We start from the raw sequence: 22,183 nt of genomic DNA on the forward strand, positions 1-22,183 counted from the left end.
TGAAGCAGACTCCAAGCCAGATGAGGGGCTCGATCCCACAACTACAAGACCATGACCTGAGTGGAAACCAAGAGTTGGATACTTAACCGACTGAGCCACCTAGGCACCTCCAATCCTAAAATTTGTATGGAACCACAGAAGACCTTGAATAGCCAAAGCAACCTTGAAAAAGAAAAGCAGGGGCACCTGGGTGGCTCAGTCAGTAAGCGTCTGCCTTCGACTCAGGTCATGATCCCAGGGTCCTGGGATCGAGCCCCGCATTAGGCTCCCTGCTCTGCTGGAAGCCTGCTTCTCCCTCTCCCACTCCCCCTGCTTGTGCTCCCTCTCATGCTGTGTCTCTCTCTGTCAAATAAATAAATAAAATCTTAAAAAAGAAAAAAAGAAAAGCAAAGTCGGAGGCATCACAAGTCTGGACTTCAAGTTATATTACAAAGCTGTAGTGATCAAAACAGTATGGTGCTGTCACAAAAACAGACACACAGATCAATAGAACAGAATAGAAAACCCAGAAATAAACCCACAATTAATCTTCAGCAAAACAGGAAAGAATATCCAATGGGAAAAAAGACAATCTCTTCAACAAATGGTGTTGGGAAAACTTGACAGCAACATGCAAAAGAAAGAAACTGGGCCACTTTCTTATACCAGTCACAAAAATAAATTCAAAATGGATTGAAGACTTACATATGTGACCCGAAATCATAAAAATGCTAGAAGAGAACACAGGCAATAACCTCTTTGACATCTGTCATAGCAACTTTTTTCTAGATAGGTAGGTTCTCTAGGTAAGAGAAACAAAAGCAAAAATAAATTATTGGGACTACATCAAAATAAAAAGCTTCTGCACAATGAAGGAAACAGTCAACAAAACTAAAAGGCAATCTATGGAATGGGAAAAGATATTTGCACATGACATATCTGATAAAGGGTTAGTATCCAAAATATATAAAGAACTTACAAAACTCAACACCCAAAAAATGAATAATGCAATAAAAAAATAGACAGAAAACATGAACAGACATTTCTCAGGGAAGACATCCAAATGGCCAACAGACACATGAAAAGATGCTCAATGTCACTCATCATCAGGGAAATGCAAAACAAAACTACAATGAGATATCACCTGACACCGGTCAGAATGGTTAAAATCAACACACAAGAAACAACAAGTGTTGGTGAGGATGTGGAGAAAGGGGAACCCTCATGCACTATTGGTGGGAATGCAAGCTGGTGCAGCCACTGTGGAAAACAGTATGGAGATTCCTCAAAAAGTTAAAAATAGAGCTACCCTATGATCCAGCTATCTCACTACTAGGTATTTACCCAAAGAATACAAAAACACTAATTCAAAGGGATACACGCACCCCTATGTTTATAGCAGCATTATTTACAGTAGCCAAATTATGGAAGCAACCTTTGTGTCCATTGATTGATGAATGGGTAAAGAAGATGTGATATATACATATAATGGAATATTATTCAGCCATAAAAAAGCCATAAAAAATGAAATCTTGCCATTTGCGATGACATGGATGGACCTAGAGAGTATAATGCTAAGTGAAATAAGTCAGTCAGAGAAAGACAAATACCATATGATTTTACTCGTATGTGGATTTAGGAAACAAAACAAATGAGCAAAGGGGAAAAACAGAGAAAAAGAGACAAATCAAGCAACAGACTCTTAATTATGGAGAACAAACTGATGGCTACCACAGGGAAAGTGGACAGGAGGATGGGTGAAACAGGTGATGGGGATTAAGGAGGGCATTTGTTGTGATGAGCACAGGGGAGTGTATGAAGTGTTGAATTACTATATTGTACACCTGAAACTAATATAACACTCTATGTTAACTGGAATTAAAATAAAAACTAAAACAGCACCCCCCCCCAAAAGAAAATTTGTTTTATCTAAGAACTTTCAAAAGGAATGATGTCATTTTGAAAAGGATTCATGGAATTGGGTCATATTTTCACATGGTCCTCTGAGAAGAAATTTCCATATTATTATTCTTGGCTCTTAGGAATTTAAGAAAAGTTGAAGTGCTCTGATTTGATGGCTTTATTCTTACCATCAAAGGGGCTTTTAATGGGGTTAAAAGAGATTGAGATAAAGAATAATTCCATTATTGACATTCACTTGTTATTTATTCATTTAGAAAATGCTTTTGAATCTCCTATTCATTAAAAAAAAGAATTACTTGGGCGCCTGGGTGGCTCAGTCATTAGGTGTCTGCCTTCAGCTCAGGTCATGATCCCGGAGTCCCGGGGTCGAGTCCCGCATCGGGCTCCCTGCTCGGCGGGGAGTCTGCTTCTCTCTCTGACCCTCACTGCGCTTGTGCTCTCTCTCTCTCTCTCAAATAAATAAATAAAATCTTTAAAAATTAAAAAAAAAAGGATTACTGGGTTCCTACATGTTGTGAAGCCTGTGAACGACTGAGTTAGGATGACTAAGATGTGGTTCTGTTATCAGAGTTTCTGCCGTCTTAAGCAAGCCTTTGGCTGCCCCCACATGGGGGAGCTATGACTGCTGCACACACAGCCATGTGGGGCCAGCATTCCGTTCAGCCCTGCAGGAGATGCAAAGAAGTAGAAGGCCCAGACCCTGAGCAAAAAGGTTATCATCAATTTTATGTTCAGGGGTTGAGTTGTTCCAACTGGGTGGATATGCATGTAAAATGGAAAATGTATGAATTTTAGGACTAAATGTTGAATTAATGTCTGGTGCACAGTAGGTGTTAAGTGACATTGGTTGAATGAACAGGTGAAGGATCAGTGCTTTGCAAATTCCCTGGGAGAAGACTTTCCTATAGGCTGACGTGGGCAAAAAAAGCCTTGTAAGGTTAAGGCTGGTTTGAAGGACTCAAGGGTATATGTGTGTGATAAAATATATACAAACAGGCTCATTCCTCTGCAAAAAAAAAAAAATAAATAAATGGTTGCTGAAAAAGCTTAAGCTATAATTTTTGGATGTACTACAATACATGGATAAAAGATTATAGAAATTATAAAAAATACCAGTTGAGAATCTCATCGAAATTGTAACTTAAAAAATCACTATCACGAAACTAAGTCACAAATGAGTCCTGATTTTGTCATTCTTAAATGTGATTTCCTTTGCGTGTTGGCAAATCTTGCCTGTTGATTTCTGGATAGACTGGTTTCTACATGTCAGAGACGTGGTTCTGAGAGATGTTGCTTTTTCCAATGTATTTTTCATTTATATCAAAGTGATACATAGATTAAAAATCAAATACAACAAGTTGTAATGACAAGCAGCAGACTCTTGCTAACTCTCACCCCCTCCAACCGTGTCTGACTCTGCCTGTCCATAAAAAATGTCTTTCCGCTCTTTAGATATTTCTTCTGGTATTTACCATAATTCTTCTACGTGATCTGCTTGTTCTGCTGTCTCTTGATATTTCAGATTTGCCTATCTACTGACTTCCTGTAATGAAAGAGAAGGATTCCTCTCTTATCTTCCCTTGCACATTAACATTTTCCCTGTCTCCTTCCTCACAGTATAGTTTTAATATTTTTTGGAACAAATACTCAGGACTTTTTTTTTCTATTAAGTCTAATTGTTGCTCACTTCTAGTCCAGTAGTATAACACGATTACCTTTCCTTTCTTGCTCAGGTATCTGTTCTTGATTTGCTAGCCTTTCCAATAGCTATGGGAAATATCTCTCAGTTCAATTTTCCATACAGGCAAACCTGTCAGATTATCTATGAATTCCATCCTCCCCAGACTCCCTCCTGGAATCTGCTCCTATTGTTCTGTGTTTACTCTCTCTTTGTGAACGAAGCACCTCCTCCAGTCACTCCAGGGGAAAGGGTGCACGGGAAGGAAATTTTCCGAGACTTTGCATATCTCAGAGGATTTCCATTCCACTTTGCACTTACTGGATAGTTTGTATTGTGTAGCAATTGAGGATGTAAACACTTCTGTAAGAATTCTAAGGTAATGTCCCATCATCTTCCAGCTTCCACTGCTGCCGTTGAGAAGTCTGATGCCTTCCTGACCCCCTGGTCCTTTGTAGGTGATGGGATTTTCCCCTGCAGGAAGCTTTTGGAAAGCTAAGGAGGGATTTAAGTGCCATGGCTCAGAGAATGGCCTCAAATTTTGGCTATGTCACATATTAATTCTGCTTAACCGTCATGATTCAATTCTGTCATTTATAATTGGGGGTTCCTACAAGGAAGATTTGTTGGGGCATGAAATTAATCAAGAATGTATTCAGTAAGTGCCTACTACACTTCCTCTTCCCCAGAGTTCTGAAGTTCACTCATTTTGCACCTTGCTTTGTGCCTCATTTCATCCATTGTCCTAGGTGGTTGGTGGCCCTTTATAATCCAGATGTTTATGTTCTATGGTTTTGACATTTTGGGTCAACAGGTGATAGTACCACTTGAATGACCTCCTTCACAGAATTTTTATGGTGATTAAATCAAACCCAATAATCTATGTAAAAATGGCATGACAGGCATTGTTTGATTTCAAAACATAAAGGCCCTGCTGGGGTCTTTGGGACGATCTCTATGCGAGTGTGACGAGGAGACGCCATGGTTCTGGGAAGAAGAATATATTCCTTACCTTCCCTTTCCTTCCCCACATAAAAAGATGCTAACATCAGGGGGTAGTTACAGACCTGGAAAACCCTGCAAAGTCTCTTTAATTCAAAGCAACTAAAATAGTTTGAAGCGTGAACTGAACGAGTGTTAGCTGAGTAACAGTCTTCCGTGCTATGACGCTTCCATAGGAAAGCTCATGCCAGGTGCCAAAAAAGCGGCTCAGAGCTGATGTGTCAAAAAGTAGCCTGTTGGGCGGAAGCCTGCCTGATTAATAATTCCCTCTGTTGTTATTCCTTTCACGCACCCTCTCTTCCTCTCCTTTTCTTTCCCTCCCTGCCAGGCACTGCTCCTCTGTACTCTCCCTCTCTGGCTGGCCTCCTTCTAGTCAGCTGGGGGCCTTAGCTTTCTGTGTCAGTCTCCACAAGGCTGGGGGTGGCTGCAGGGGACTGGAGTGGAACCAGGTGAGCCTGCAGCAGCAAACACGGAAAGTGGAACCCAGTTACCTTTGCTCAAAGGGGAGCGAGGCTGAAGGAGGCCTGGAGACTCAGCACAGGCCAGTGCTAGCCAGCATCAGGCAGGAGAAGGTCTGGGGACAGAGCTCAGTGGTCAGCTGCCAATCTCAGCTCTCCAGCAAGCCACAGGGTGTTTACCCAAGGACCCGGTGGGATTCTCCCAGACCGCCGATACATCTCCATCAACGTGGAAGTCAAATGAACGGCCGGCCAGTAATTGGAGAGGTGTAGAGACACTAACAATCGGGAAATCTAAATATGCATATGATTTATGCAGGATGGAATGCAGCTTCTTTGGGCACTGTTGGCCCCATGGGCTGGCCATCTGGAGGAATGATGTCGGCTCTCAGCTACCGTGGGTGAGGCCACCGTGACAAGTGGCTGACCCAGTCTCCCTGATGTACATCCACTGGGGTCTGGTCTGAAGGAGCTGAAGCCCCAGAGCACCCTGTGATAGCAAATATATGGAGACGCCAGTGGAGAAACAGAAGCAGTGTTTTAGAGCGATCTTATAATTTAAGTAACACACACATCACACTTCACTTGGGAGAGAAAACCTGATTTTGTAAATTAGACGTTCTTTGAGTACCTGCTACGTACTAGGTGCTGTGCTCGGTGTTGAGAATGCAAGAATTAGTAAGCGCAGAATCCTTGCTCTTGGCAGGACGGCTGTTCTAATGACAAGTGTCTCCCTTCCTGTGCTCATAGGAAGAACGTTTGAAAACTGCTCTGAACGCTTTTCACGTGAAAATTTTTGACCTAAACTTCTTCATGTGAAAAAGTAATAAAAGATATCAGTAGTGAGCGCCTGGGTGGCGCAGTCGGTTAAGCAACTGCCTTCGGCTCAGGTCATGATCCCAGAGTGCCAGGATCGAGTCCCGCATCCGGCTCCCTGCTCGGCAGGGAGTCTGCTTCTCCCTCTGACCCTCCCCCCTCTCATGTGCTCTCTCTCTCTCTCTCTCTCATTCTCTCTCTCAAATAAATAAATAAAATCTTTAAAAAAAAAAGATTTCAATAGTGTTTTTAGTTTTAAATACTATGGTTTTATATTAGCAGAGGACCCTTCTGCCAAGAGGAGAAAGCACATTATCGCACTGATTCTCCTGAGAGCTTCTCTATCCCTTTGAGGAGATGTGAAGGATGCATTTTTATTCCCATTGAATTGATGAAAAAAATCAGTAGGAAGTTTTGGGGAAATGAGCTAAACATTTTTAAAAATCGAGTTAGACTTTGTATCAAATGAAATTCCAGATGGATTAAAGATTTAAAACATTTGTTAAAAGGAGGAAAAGAAGAAAGAAAGAACCAGAATAGCAGCTGTAAGAAAATATAGGTCAAGTTATATAATCTTGGTTGGGAAGAGAAAAATAATTTTCCTAGCATGACCCAGAGTCAAAAAACCACTAAAGAAACAACTAAAAATTGTATTCCTTGAAACATGTAAATTTTAATATTCTGATGCCTGAATGTTGCTCTTCACTACCTTGTATTTCTCTGAGAGGTTTGCCTAACCTGATAATAGGTATTGACTGGTTCAAAAATAATGATAGAACCCATCACGTGCCAGGGACGGTGCCAAATGCTGGGGACGCGCTGAGGAGTGTGGCCGCCATGGCCTCACCCTAGGCTGAACCTTCTGGAAGGGAAATGCACTGTGGCCAGCAGTAAACCTTGAAGCCCTGCAAGGCAGGCAGTGCCACACCACGGGAGCCCCAGCTTCTCACCCTCTGTCCCACCGGGTGTCTGCTTTAGTTCATTGAGCTATTAATCAATTAATCAGTACATTGCCTGAATCTACTGAATGGCTCCTATGGACGAAAATGATGGAGGAAGACAGGCCCGGCCCCCTGGCTGTAGCAGAGGGCTGGATATTCATCACACAGAGAAATGCACATGTACGGGGTTTAACGGGACAACGAAGGGAAGGAGTATAAAGAGATCCTGATTGAGATCTGAGAGAGAGAGAAAGGGTTCTTTGAGGAAGTGACATTTAATTTGAGGCTTGAAGGAGAAAGAGGGGGTTAGCCCTCAAAGTGGAGGAAGAGGATTCCAGGATCCCAGGCAGGAGAGGAATCCACGGGCACACCCTGTGTTGGCTAATGGGAACAGAAAGGTCATGGGGACCTTGGGTTTATCCTAAGCAGAATTATAGGGCTTTGAACGGCAGTGTATTGTGATTTGCTTTACATTTAAGAATGATTACTTACCCTCTTCATGCTATTGGTTTTGGAAGTGAAGCCTATTTCTGGAGAATGCACCCTGACATGTGTACATGATAGTGCTAAGGACTTTCCAAACTGAGATTTGGCCCAGAGAGAAAGACAGGAGGGAGAAGCACTTGTAGGGAAAAGTGATCGCCTATAATAAGGGGGTGCCACCGGCCTGGATGTGGTAATTCCATTTTGCAGAGTGTCTCCACCTTAGATGCCTCAGGGTGACAGGGCCATATGAACTGAGCTTCGCACGTCTGGAAATGCTTAGGAACACACCTTGTTCCTGTAAAGCAGGAGGCCACGTATCCTTGCAGCTTCGATCGTAATTCAAGATTTGAATCAGAGAAAATTATCTTCCTAAAGATAAAAACATCCTGAAGATTTCTGATTCACTTTTAATTATCGAGGAAGGACTTATTTTAGTCGCATAAGCATCTAAATAAAACACAACCTGAAACGGCCTTAAGATAATTTCAAGTGCTCACTTGTAATAAGTCGTATATAACTTGTAAATGGCATAGTTAGTTTGCATTCTTTTCCTCACGGGCCTAATATTCCAGGGAAAAGAGAAATACTAATGGACAAGTAAGGTCTTTTTATGGCCTCTGTGCGTATTCAGGGCATTACACAAAGACAGTTATAAAATACCATTGCAAAGACTTTCTTTCTAACTTGACTTTGTATGAATACTGAAACAGTTTGGGGCCCTAAGAAACATGTTTCTCATGCTACTACCTCTGTGAGTTTTCCTTTTTATTAGCTTTCCATGGTCACCCCATCAAAAAGGATTGAGTTTAGTCTTTGAGAATTCAGAATTCTGGAATTATAGTATGGTTTTAGTTCCTCCTGTGTTATTATTCATCTATTTGCTTCCCCTCCACTTCCAAACATAAACATTCAGTACAAAAACAATCTAGAAATTGTAACATTTCTTTTTAAAAAGATTTATTTATCCATTTATTTGAGAGAGAGGGAGTGAGTGTGAGAGAGAGAGCACGAGTGGTGGTGGGGGGAAGGCTCAGAGGAAGAGGGAGAAGCAGGGTCCCCCCTCAGCAGGGAGCCCAACATGGGGCTCCATCCCAGGACCCTGGGATCATGACCTGAGCCGAAGGCAGACTCTTAACCGACTGAGCCACCCAGGTGCCCTAGAGATTGTAACATTTCATTGGAATGAATTACCGAACTTGCTAGAAGGAGTTTAGAAGTAAGTAAAATTTAAAGGGAAATTAATTTTCTTTCAACATAAAGGATTAGCAGAATCCGAAGTCAAAAGTTTGGAGGTGGTGACCTCTGGGGGTTTGCTCTCTACTCTGTCATTCTTATGTATTTGTTTTAACCCCCTTTCCACATCCCTCTCCACCCCTGCTTTGGCTAGATGTTGTTCTGAACATCAGCGAGGGAAGCCGTGGTTTGGGATGCATTTTACCTAGAATGATTGTCCCTTAACATACAGTATGTGTCCGTGAGCTTGCTGGCGTATGCAGACAGCGTGAAGTGTACCCTCTGTCCTCTCATCTAGAGATTCAGAATTCACCAGTGGGTTGCATGTGGGAGCTTCCATATCACATTCGCTTGTCACCTTAATTCCCTGGCAGCACCTCAGGTTGTAAACTAGAGATGCATAATGCAGTGTGACCTGGCTTCCAGCTCAGTCTTTTTGGGGAGCTATTAAAAAAATAGTAGAAGTTTTTGTGACTTCTGAATGAATTGGTTTCTAGTTCTTTGGAATTTCTTTGTATCCTTCATAGAACTCCTTTGTAGCTATCATCTGTTGGCTTCTAACTAGAGAACCAGTGATTACCTTTAAAGATCCAAGGCCTTAGCTGTTCTTGTATGTTATTGTGGCCATATTGAATGCCCTTTTTATGACTTTGCTCTTCCAAAGTCAGACAGCAGAACAGTGCTTACAATCTAAGACTTCCTAGAGCTTGAATATCTTAGCTACCTGCCTCAAAGTGTGTCTTTGCTATAGTTTCACACATGTCCCCCCTGCCCCCTCCCAGGTACCACAGAGGGTTAAATCTCACTGAATAAGTACTTTTGCTCTCAAATATTTGGAAAGACATGGATGGTGAATTCAGAGCTTATTAGTGATTCCTATATATTTTTGAAATTCATTGCTTTATGTGTCTCCCGGAAGGATCAACTAAAATTCTTATGGAAAACCCATATTGGTTATCATTATCTGCAGTAAATCCTTGGGAAGACTGCAATGGGATGGTGTCCCTGCACTCAAATCAGCTTTATCCCCACTCACTGGAAAATATCATCATCTAAAAGCAAATGTGACAAGCGTTTAAAAGCCTGGATCACACTCCCCCATCCAAATGGCACCGGCATTCTATGGTGATGAGCTACTCAAATGTTTCTTTTAATTCAGATGTTTTTTTAAAAGCCCTGCAGCATGAGATTGGCTTGTATTTCCTTAATTTACATATTTTTGCAGGAATCTAGCTAAGGTTGTCATGTTTCTCCGAATTGGTGACAAATGTTGATAGGACTCTGTAAATGTATTTTTATAAGCAAGCTGGGTTACATTTGATGTGACGGCCTCAATCTGACATATATTTTCTCAATATAAATTGAGAAATAAGAAAAAATAATTTGTTTGGAAGGAAACCTAAATGTAACTGATTGTACTTTATGAGAGACTAAAAATAGGAAAGACTGCTTAATATGCTATAGTTCGAAAGTTTTTCATTTTGTATTCAAAAAGTAATTCTGGGGGTGGGGGCGGGCTGCTTTTTTAAGCCTCTCTTTGTTCAGTTTAACTATTCAGAGTTCCTCTGGACACAAAAAAGGATAAGCTAGTAAATGAACATTTATTGAACCCCAACTCTAGGTCACGTGTTCCATAGGGGCTTGAAATACTCAACAGATGAAGACATGGATTAGTCCTAAAGACAAGATCTACTCTTGACAAACCCACAGTCCAGTCGGGAGATTAATATTTAAATGAATACTCCACAGTGTGACAGGTACTCTAATTACAGACTTCACAGTGCATAGTGATGGCACAAAGGAATAATGTATTCAGCCTGAAAACTAAAGGTAATATATACCGTATACCGAGCTCAGTGTCTGGCAAGTGCCTCACAGGTACCCGCTACATGGGGCAGCGGATCCACTGAGGGTGGGGAAATGGCAGGGTCCACCCAGAAGCAGGCAGAAAGGGGGAGGTGCATTGTTTATCAAGAATTTGAAAACAATGATAAAGCCAGTTAAAATTTGGATTCCTTTTTACTCTCACCATGTACTGACAGTTCTAAACACTGTCAGTGACTAAACCCTTCTATTGGGATGGACACTTGGAATGAGCTGCCCTGGCAAACGTTAGCAGCGACTGTCCTGGGAATAATGGCAAGGGCGGGGGTGTGGAGGGGACAAGGAAAACTCCAGATGGCCAGATGCCAGGTTCTGTAAAAAGATTAGGAGTTTCTCAAGTAGGAAATACAGGACATTGCAGGAAGGCATCCAGCACATAGAAAGGCATGTGCAACAGTGTAGTTCACTGCTATGCAGGAGGAAATAGAAATTATTTTCAATAAATAGTGGTGGTCACTTAGGTAGCCACAAGGGAAGAAAATTGGCCTCAATCCCTATCTTACATTATACACAATAATCAATTCTAGATACCTTGCCGATCTGAACGTGGAAGGTAAAACAATAAAGTCTAAGAGGAAAATGTAGGAGAATGTGGTCATGATCTTTGTCTTTTAAACAGAACACAAAAGACTCCAAAAGGAAAAACAAAATAAGTTGGAGCATATTCAAATAAGGTATTTCTTTTCTACAAAAGGTACTATTAAGAGTGGTAACCCATAAAATGGGAGAAGAGCTTTCTGATGCATGTATCTGACAAAAGACGCATACTTGAGGTATATAAAGAACTCCTAAAAATCAGTAAAGAAAAGACATATAATCCTAAAAATGAGTAAAGAAAAGACCTATCCAAGAGGAAAGAGAACCAGGCGACACACATGAAGAGCCACTTCACAAAAGTGTTAATCCAAATGGCCAGTAAACATATGAAAAGGTACTTAACCACATTAGTCATCAGGGAAATGCAAAATAAAACTATAATATGATACCACTCTACACCCACAGTGTGGTTAAAGTGAAGGAGAGAGAAAATGTTTTGGCAAGGATGTGAACAAACAGAAGGAACTCTCTGCACTGTTTGTGGGAGTATAAATTGGCTCTGTAACTGTGGAAAATCTCCGAGAGCTTCCTATACACTCACTTAATCACCTAGCAATTCTCTACCTAGATCTGTACCCCGCAGAAACGTACACATGTTTATCAGAAGGCATATAACAGAGTGTTCGTGGCAGCACTCTACAGTTCATTCACAAAATGAATGCCCGTGAACAGTAGCCTGGAAAAATAACCTGTGTATATTCACCCAGATTAGTACACAGTGAGAACAAAAGGATGACAGTGAGACACACAAAGGTGGCTGAATCTCACGAAAATTGTTGAGCAAAGATACAAGAGAATAGGAGGCAAACTACACAGTGGTGTTTGGGGTTGGGGCAAGTGGTTACCGTGTGGAGCAGTGACCGTAAGCAGGTGGTATGGAGCTTCAAGAGCATTTCTTCAGCCACGTGCTAGGGACACAGCTCTAGCGTGTGTGATTTGTGCAGGTTTCTGTATATAAAAAAGCTGAATGAAAAGGTCTTCAAAACTCCAGCGCGGCTAATTCAGGTAACCAGTTAAGTATAGAATGTAAGTGCGAAACTGGTGATCATGACTCCAGAGAGGGACAAAGTGACAGCTGCAGAATGTCTGGCTGTGCTCCAGACCCATTGGATCAGACCCGTGTTAGCAAGTGAACTATTTGCATTTCGAAGTTTGAGCATCGCAGATCTAGGACAGTGTCTTTCAGCCTTGTTCCCAGGTGATTCCGAGGTGCAGCTATGATTGAGAAGAACTGACTTAGGATGACTCCAAGGTATATTGCCTGCATGACTAAAGTGAATGCAAGTGCCATTAAATAAGATAAAGAATGCATCAGGAAGAGCAGGTGCATGGAGGTTGACAAGTTCAGTCTTTGACATGTATTTGAAGATTCCTTAGGGATGTCAGATGAAGCTATTCAGTTGAGTATTGAGATCTGGAGGCCAGGAGACAGATGGAAGGTTGAGTTACAGATCCACGTGTCATCAGCATGGGAGTAATCATTAAAATTAAGGGTGTTGAGGGCATCAGCTCAAGAAAAAGAGAAAAATAATAAAGAAGTCCAAGGAAAGCAAATGACCAACTAAGGGAAGAGGAGCTTGCAGAGAAAATGGAAAGAGTTGGGTGGAAGGTTTAAGGGCAAGCAGGAGTGGGTGGCATGGGGAAGCTAAGGACAGAGAGTATTTTATTTTTTTATTTTATTTTATTTTATTTTTTATTTATTTTTAGAGAGAAAGAGTGTGAGTGAGTGGGGGGGCATTTTGGGGGGGAGAGAGAGAATTCTTTAAAGATTTTATTTATTTGAGAGAGAACACTCGGTGGGGAGGGGCAGAGGGAGGGAGAGAGAGAAAGAGAAGCAGACTCCCCACTGAGCAGGAAGCCCAACTTGGGGCTTGATCCCAGGACCTAGAGATCACGACCTGAGCTGAAGGCAGACGCCCAACCGACTGAGCCACCCAGGCACCCTGAGAGAATCTTAAGCAGGCTCCATGCTCAGTGCCTGTGCTCGAGCCTGACCACGGGGCTCAATCTCATGACCTTGAGATCATGACCTGAGCAGAAACCAAGAGTTGACACTTAACCAACTGAGCCACCCAGGTGCCCCTGGACAGAGTTTTAAAAAGAAGGAAGGACAGTGATGTTTTGTGCCTAGAAAGGTCCAGTAAGATAGACCAAGAAGGATCAGTTATTTGTCATTTAGGAAGTCACAGGTGGCTGCATCCTACACTGTTCTGGGCAGGTGTAGCTGCAAACACCCAGGGGCAGAAGTGTCAGCAGCAAGTAGGAGACAAGGGCCTGGGACTGTCAGACATTCACAGCCTTTCCAAGAAGCTGTGCAAAAAAGGGCAGAGTGAACACAAGAAGGAGGTGCAGAGTGGAAAGCAAATTTTCAATTTGGCAAAGACTGGAATCTTGCCACTTGCCAGTAGGAAAGAGTTCCTCTGGGGAGTGTGACTCCTGAACCAGATATCAAGAGGAGTGAGACCCAAAGCATCAGTGGGACCTCAGCTTCAGGAGAACCGAGAAGGCAGATGTGAATATAAATAAATAGGTAGTTGAAGGGTGGGAAGATTAGGCAATTCTTTCCTAATAGCCTCAATTTTCTCTAGGAAGTAGGGGTTAACATCATTTGCCTAAAGGAAATGGGGGATGGATGGTAAAGATTTGTGTTTCCAAATTGTCATATACTTTCACAAAAGATGAAAACCCTTTTATCTATCTGTAAAATATGTAATATACCTAGATTTCATTAATTATAAGTAAAAAACTTAATTCCTTATGAAGTAACTCATTTCCAAATCTACACCAGAAAACGCTACACACTGACCATTAAGAATACCCAAAGTTAAATCCCTACCCAGCATCCTTGCTGTTTTTTAATTACTGAAGTATAATTGACATACAATGTTGTATTAGTTTCAGGTGTATAACTTAGACAATTCTATATATTACGCAGTGTTCACTATGGTAAGTGTGGTCACCATCTGTCACCATACCACGTTATTACGATATTACTGACTGTATTCCCTATACTGTACTTTCCATCTCTGTAACTTATCTATTCTATAACTGGAAGTTTGTACCTCTTAATCCCCTTCACTTATTTTGCCCAGCCCCTCTTCCACTCCCCTCTGGCAACTACCAGTTTTTTCCTCTGTATTTAAGAGTCTATTTCTGGTTTTTTGTTCACTTCTCTTGGTATTTCACATATAAGTGAAATCATACAGTATTTGTCTTTCTCTGACTTATTTCACTTAGCATAATGCCCTCAAGCTCCATCCATGTTGTCACAAATAGCAAAATGTCATTCTTTTTTTATGGCTGAGTAATATTCCATTGTGTATATATACTTTTTAAATTGAAGTATAATTAACATATAGTGTTGTATTAGTCTCAGGTGTACAATACCATGATCCAACAATTGTATACATTACTCAGTGCTCATCAAGGTAAGTGGACTCTTAATCCCCTTCACCTATTTCACCCATCCCCTCACCCACTTCCCCTCTGGAGACCATCAGTTTATTCTCTGTGTTTAAGTGTCTGGTTTTTGTTTGTCTCTTTTTTTCTCTCTGTTTATTTTGTTTCTTAAATTCCACATATGAGTGAAATCATATGGTATTTGTCTTTCTCTGATTTATTCCACTTAGCATTACAACCTCTAGATCAATCCATGTTGTTGCAGATGGCAAGATTTCATTCTTTTTTATGGCTGAGTAATATTCTAATATGTATATATTATACACATACACACACACCCCTACACACCACCTCCTCTTTATGCATTCATCAGTTGATGGACACTTGGGCTGCTTCCATAATTTAGCTATTGTAAATAATGCTGCAATAAACATAGAGGTGCATGTATCTTTTCAAATTAATGTTTTCATTTTCTATGGGTAAATTACCCAGTCTTCCTCCCTGTTTCATTTACCGCTAAAAATTTTTTTTATCTTGATAATTTCTCGTTGCATCTCTCTTCTACTTATTAAATTAATCATTGGGATGTTTATTCTTTTTATTTCCCATGTCATGAAGTATTCCCACTCTACCCATCTTCACCATTCCTATCTCATTCAAATTAATTCTTTTTGAGTAAGATTTCTGAATACCGACCTCTCCTCATACTTTTAATCAAATGAAGATAGCTTTGGTGTTTTTATGGTCATGATAATACATTCTTGCATAGATATGTAAGCCATATAAACAAGAAAGTAAAATACCAGTTTCCGATTCTGTGTGTATAGTACGTGTGTGTTTATGTTGCTTCCTGAGACTCTTTACATAAAATCCTAGTGAAAAATGTTGGAAGCAGGTAATTTGTGTCCTAAAACTGGTTAAGACACCTGGAGGGGACAGGCCATATCGCTGCTGTGTCACTCTACACAGTGAGTGTGACCCTTGTCTTTCTTGAGTTGATTCTTGTGCAATTCAAATAATGTAAAAAGTATGGGGCTTTCTTGTTTTTTTACTATAGATTATTGGGGGTATAAATTTTATATGAATGGTGGAGGAATGTGAGTCCAGAAGCTCAGTGGAGTCGGCTTTGCCCTTTGGAGGTTTGGCCTCTGAGACTTGCTGTGGAGGGAACTGAGTCCCCGGCATATCTGGTTCATTCGCCTGGCTGCTGGCTGGTGGATTGGCGTCCACGTCAGCCTCACAGTGACCAGCAGAGAGATTCAGTGGGGAATGAGCTAGGCCTCCCCTCGGGCCCTGGGCCGAACCAGGTGTGCTCTCCTCGCAGAAGCCAGAAGCAGAGCAGAGCTCCAGCCTGCCACAGGGTTGAGTTTTCCTCTCCCGCTGACGCTGTGGCCTAAGGAAGTTAGTGCTCTGACCGATTGGACCAGCCACTCCCCATCCTCACAGAGAAAAATAGTCAGAGATGGGCAACGAGCACTACAAGTATGCATTCCATATTACCCTATCCTGGGGGAGAGCAGATTTCTCCCCTGCCATGAGTGGATGGAAAGAGAGGCAGTCACTTCCCCAGTAGCAGACTCAGAGGATGGGCGGGGCGCACAAAACAGGCTCAGGAAGATCAAGTTAACAGTTCACCATCACACACACCAGTGGTTGGTAGAATCTGAACACAAACCTCAAAACCTTAGCCCTTATGGGGAATAGGCTTCATTCCCTGTGGTGCTCCCTCTGTCACCAGGGTTCACAAGAATGTCACACATTCATCCTGACGGGGCCTAGGGATCAGCTTTCTCTTATTTGTATCTATTGCCTGGGGATCTGATTGTAGATTTAAAGACTATAAAACGGGAGAAGAGAGCCCAGCCTTGGAAGTATCCCCAGCTTAAGAGGAGATGGGCCCCTGGATTGTTTTTTCAATCCTTCATCCTTCACTGTCTACCCTTGCTTGCTCTGAGATGCCTTGATGTTATATGACAACTTATTTCATTGGTCCCAGTAATGATTATATATGGAAAAATCACTTGACTTGAAAAATGGGGATACTGGCCTGTATTACTGTATATTATTATTTATGATCTATGTAGAAACAAAGCAAAGAGTTGCTGCCTGGAAAGAAATTGGTAGATCATATCTAGTATCTGGAGTCTGAATCCGCAGCTTTTGAACTAAAGGGGGGATATTACTTCTTATTACATGCACTTAAAGAAAAATAACTTGATCAGTGGCTGTTCTAAGTGGTTTTTGTGTTTCTTTCAGATGTCGCCCATTTAATGTGGTTTGAAAGACTCTATGTTTGGCTTCAGTATTTTGAAAAATATATCTTGTATCCGGCAATAATTTTGAATGCCGTCACTATTGATGCATTTTCAATCAGCAATTACCGGAGACTTGGTACCCAGTAAGTGGATAATGGTTTATTGTCATCATGATTTCGATCACAGTGATTTCAAAATCCAGTGAATTTTCTCTAAACAGGCTGCAGCAGAAGCCAACGTGCATCTACTGATTTACTGGCCACGTACAAGGAGGCCGCGGTGGTCTTTTACTCAAACTCACTAGAGCTTGATGGTTACTGTAGAGTGACCAAGCTGGAAAGGAAGCTAGATGTGGTTGAAGTGATGTTGTGAATAAATGACAGTCAGTCTGAAAATCCTCCTGCAAAAGCTTAGTCAGTGAGCTTTAATAAGATGACGGAAGCACAGTATGATGCCGGGGGCTCCTGGAGTTCTTACCATCATGCTCAGAGCTTTATGAACAGCCTCGTGTCATTTCATTTAGCGAATACTCCATCATTTTGTGCTTGAGGGAGGGGGAGATTAATCACTGTCACTGATCTCTCTGCATTTATCCGGAGAAGCCTCCCAATTAAAAAGAATGGAGCACAGAGACGTCATGCCATCAAGATGCCCCCATGTTTTCGCAAAGTATTAACGGTGCTCAGTTGAGTTACTGCTTTCATATGTTAAAATTAACTCTGAATTTGCAAATGGAAATCCTACTCGATAATTGGTGGATTTGTTGTTCCAACAAAAGGTTGAAGTTGCTGGTCAAATAAGTTTGAGTAGGAGAATGCAAAAGAGATCCTTTTTCAGATTTGCTTATTAAGTCACGTTACTTTAACATCATGCACCCAAGTCAACCCTCATGCATAATCCCAAGCATAATAATTCAAACCTGCTCCTCCTTTCAGGGTGTGATGAAGACAAATTAATTAATATTTGCCAAAGATTGAGCAAGCTGAGATAAAAGGCATTTGAATACTCTGTTGGACTTTGAGTAGATTCATAGTCACACAGAGCAGACACTAAATGAAATGATTGTATAACCTTCTTGTCTTTATCAGATTCTGCCTTCTTTGCAGTTCAGACCTACTTCTGTTAGACCAAGGCAAGTCATATTTGGTATTTAAAATCCTAGACTTCAGATCCAGGGATGAAAATCAGTCTCACTGGATAAAGAAAAAGACGATGGGAATGTAGCCCTCCTGCACAGTGTGGGTGGGACCCAATCCAGGAGATGCCTCCCCATCCAAAACATCAAGTGCTTTTCCTAGTGGCAGGTGTCTCCAGTATGCACAATGTTGGCTGACCCCAGTGACCTCCCGGAACAAAGCCGAGCCTCAGTTTCTAGAACGAGGGCTCGCAATCAGCACCAAAGTGGCAAAGAAGACACCAGTGCTGCCCTCAGGGTAATGAACTAAAGGATTTAAAGTTGTCGCTTTCCGACATCAGGACTCAGACCTCAATCTAAGCCTGCAGGTTGAGACCCACCAGTTCTGGCTGTTGGCAAAGGACAGACGCAAGCACTGGGAATCAGGCAGAGTCAAATAAACAGTTTGGAGGGAGTCCAGTTTCGAGTAATAATACTCTCTATCTCCCTGTAATTTTTTTTCCAGACACTTAAGTCAGAAAATATCACCTTAGCTCTGTACCTACAAATATTCTCAAATCCCAGATGATACCAGCAGGATTATTCTTCTTAGAGCCCCAAACTGCCGATTGCTTTGTATTCTTGAGGCATCCATCTGAAGGCTTAGAAAATAATTTCAAGTACCCCGCTAGACCAGCTGCTCCCAAGCAGGACAGCAGGAGGCTGTATGTCAGTATCACCTAGAAACCTGTTTCCAGTTCAGAAGCCTCGCCCCCACCCTGGTTGCATTGAGAACCACTGTACCAGATAGTCAGGTAGTGAAGTCTTCAATAACAGGCACTGTTTCTTATTCAACTTTTAATACCAACTCCCTAGTAAAGGGTAGAAGGCTGGGTGGATGGATGAGCGAGTGGGGGCTGGTAAATGGGCGAGTGAGTGAATCATGATGTCTTGTTAGGTATTTATATTTCCCAGCCTGATCGAAGTGGGTGCTTTGCAGCTGTCCGAGGCCATGTTCACTGGTTGCTACATAAGCCTTTATTAAACCTTCAGCTGAGCCTACAATCATCTATGAACGATTTTAACTGTAACCATTACTATTGCAATGTTACAAAGGCTATAAACATCAGTCCTTAAGACCTTCCATAGTCTTAACCAGTCATCATTAATAAACATAAAATGAATGCTCTTCATTTGAACCATAGTCATAGAGAGTTAGAGTTTACCCTCAATCTAGATTTGGTCTGAATAACCCAGAAAAATCACCAGTCTCCCCTAAAATACCAAAATACCCCTTATCTTGAGATGCCTTGTCATTGGGCTTTGGTATCCCATCCGGATTCTTTTTTTTCTTCAAGATTCTTTTGGTATCCCATCCGGATTCTTTTTTATTTATTTGAGAGAGAGAGAGAGAGACATGCACAAGCAGAGGGGTAAGGGGCAGAGGGAGAGAGAGAAGCAGATTTCCCATTGAGCAGGGAGCCTGACACGGGGCTCAATCCCAGGACCCTGAGATCATGACCTGAGTTGAAGGCAGACCTTTAGCTGACTGAGCGCCCCTCCCACAGGGATTCTTGTACTCTGGGCTGTCGTCAAAGGCAACTGGACCCAAAGTCATATTTTTATATTGTATTTTCGTCAGGTTCATTAGCTGCCCACTGGAAAAGAAAGATGGGTTATGGAGCAGTCCTCAACCTCGCTGCAGGAACCCTAAAGGCTTTATGTCAAAGTTATAGGAAAACATTCCCACTCAGCCCAAATCTGCATGTAATCAAGGGCTAGTTTTTCTCAGAAGAGCCTTGAGCAAATCTCACTGGGCACATCCTGGGGCAGAGAGAGCACAATTGCAGCCCTAGGTTTGAAGTCATATGGAATATCACATGGAGGCAGATGGAATTGCCAACACCAGATCTTTTTGACAATAAAAATGTCAATTTTGCACCTGATAGGTGCAAAGGCTTTAAAAGCACTTTTTGAACGTCCTCATCCTGGGACAAGATGATAGTAATGCTAGTAAAGGTCCAGAGCCTAGGATCCTTCTAGGCTTAGGGAAATTGAGGCATAGCTCCAGGTTTCTGTATTTAGCCAGAAAAAGAATATCTCTCTCTTTTTTTAAGGGCCACCATTCTCCAGAAAGCATTCCCATTTCTGTCTTTCTTTTGAGTTCCCAAGTAGGATTTTATGGGGGGCGGGCAGGAATCTGCCTAAAGTGCAAAACCTCCCCTCAGAAAGGAGCTGGTTGCTCTCTGTCAGGCACTTCTGATCTGTTATTAACCTTCCAAGCTCAAGGTAGGTAGAGTGTTCACTGTTGGCCTCAGCATCTGCTGGAATTGTGCACATAACACACGCTCTCTACACGGGTTAATAACCTGACTCCCTAGACAAGAGCATCCAGGAGTCCAGGCCTCAAAGCAAACCCCTAGTATCTCTTTACCAGACTCCTTTGGTGAGTTCCTTCACTAAAAAGGCCAATGCCATGGGGAAAAAAAGTCGATGAGATCATTTTCAGCAGAAAAAAAGGGAGTTCAGAGAGCTTATGTTCACTGGGGGTAATAAATATGCTGAAAAATACTGGAAATTAACAGTAAAGGCAAAAATGGCTTTATTAAGATACTGCTTTTTTTTTCTTTTCAGAATTTAATATTAACTATTATGACATCACTGCTTCTGTAGGATTCTTTTATAATAAAAAAGCCTATACTGAGAAGATGCTAAGAGGGACAACATGCAAGGGAGCCCTGTGTCCTTGCTGAAGGACAGGGGACTGTGAAAATCATGGGGCAGGAAGGAGCTGCCTCTCGTGAAAAGGGTCTGTGCTCCAGAGTCCCCGGAGACTGAATTTCAATCCTCGCTCCACCCTGTGAGACCTTAGACAGGGGACCCAAACTCTGAGACTGGGTTTGTTCCTTTGACAAATGTGGATAATGACAGAGCCCCCTCCCCAGCGCCCCACTGCAGTCGTGGCTTTTCATGCCTGTAAAGCGCACCGTGCACAGTAAATGCTCACGAAACGGTAGCTATTGTAACTCACCTGATAGTTTGCAGGCAGTCTTTGAGCCCTTTCTCTCCTTTTCAACAGCTGGGACATTTTCCTGATGATTGTGGCCGGCATGAAGCTGCTGCGGACCTCTTTCTGTAACCCAGCTCACCAGTTTATTCACTTGGGCTTCACTGTGATCTTTTTCCATTTTGACTACAAAGATATTTCAGAGAGTTTTTTACTGGATTTCTTCATGGTGTCCATTTTATTTAGCAAGGCAAGTTAATTCTCTGTTTTCTTCATTTTAAAATTTAAAGGGTGGGCTTCTCATCACAGGTTTTAAGAATTGTAAACGTTTTCTTTTTTAAAAAAAAATTATGGAACGAAATTAAATTGAATTACATATGCGTGTCACACTCCTGCTTCCATTTTAGGAATATTTCCCCGTGGAATATGAAAATGCCATGTTATTTGCCAAAAATCACTAATTAAAATGAGTTAGCCATTAGTGTTGCTTGAAATTTTGAAACTTTATGATCTTCGTCTCTGTTAACAATCTCATTATAAAACTTCCCTAGACCCAAAATGCTCTGAATTAAAGATTAGCGACCAGACTGATTTTTTTGTTTTCAATTGGCTAGCATTTGAGGTGAAATTTTGACCCGGTGCCCGAGAGCCCGGTCCCTGGGAGTATTTTCATTCTCTTGGTTTTTATCAGGTCCAGAGTTCATCTGTTGTAATTGATACACCGACAATGAGAAATCCTAATCACAATTCAGGCAAATTTATGGGGATGGAAATAATGTCTAACATGGTAGTGGGGGGGGATAAAATCCTCTGGATCCCTGGCCAAGTGTATTCTGAGCATCTCACAAAGCCAAGGTTTGTAAACAGAAATGAGAAAGGATTTGGAACGACTCTTGGCAAATGAACCCTGACACACTGACTCATTTCACATCTGGCTTCCTCATACCCCATTAATATGGCAACTGCAGGTTTCCATTCTGAGCTTGACTCAACCAAATCCTTCCCGCTTTTGGTCAATACTTTTTAAAATTTTAAGATCTTTTTTCCTGAACTTCATTTTTTTTTATCTCTTTTTGAATCAGTTCTGTTAATTTTTCTCTTTATTACTTCTTCCTTCCTTCTACCTTTCTCTCTGCTTGTTTTAGGTCGCAAAATCTCAGAACTCTCACATTGTCCTAACAATGTCCCATGAGTAATTACCGTCATCCTATCAGACATGCACATTTCTTCTTATAACTCTGGCTGAACACTGAATTTTCAGTTGCCTGAGTCCCTCCATTTGTCACTTGCTCCATGCTATTACTTCTAACGCATATATTGTATTCGAGAACCCTCACCTTGGTCCTTTTCCCACAACCATTTCTTCTCTCTTTGTCTGAGTTCTGTTTGGTCTTGATAAATTTATCCCAGT

General features: G+C 41.7%; 1 protein-coding gene across 4 annotated transcripts in view; it reads left to right on the plus strand.

The window, feature by feature from the left end:
* Window positions 1-22,183, plus strand: part of PCNX2 (pecanex 2) — a 306,833-nt gene that overhangs the window by 161,164 nt on the left and 123,486 nt on the right. For all 4 annotated transcript variants that reach the window (XM_064594619.1, XM_064594618.1, XM_045877819.3 and 1 more), the window contains 2 exons: window positions 16,653-16,794; window positions 20,845-21,022. In XM_064594619.1, coding sequence (XP_064450689.1) covers window positions 16,653-16,794; window positions 20,845-21,022 — 320 coding nt within the window. The remainder of the gene's footprint in view (window positions 1-16,652; window positions 16,795-20,844; window positions 21,023-22,183) is intronic.

Source organism: Mirounga angustirostris, unplaced genomic scaffold, assembly GCF_029215605.1.
Source record: "Mirounga angustirostris isolate CCGP_5_RB_7025 unplaced genomic scaffold, mMirAng1.0.hap1 SCAF_6, whole genome shotgun sequence".
In the NCBI taxonomy this organism is placed as follows: domain Eukaryota; kingdom Metazoa; phylum Chordata; class Mammalia; order Carnivora; family Phocidae; genus Mirounga; species Mirounga angustirostris.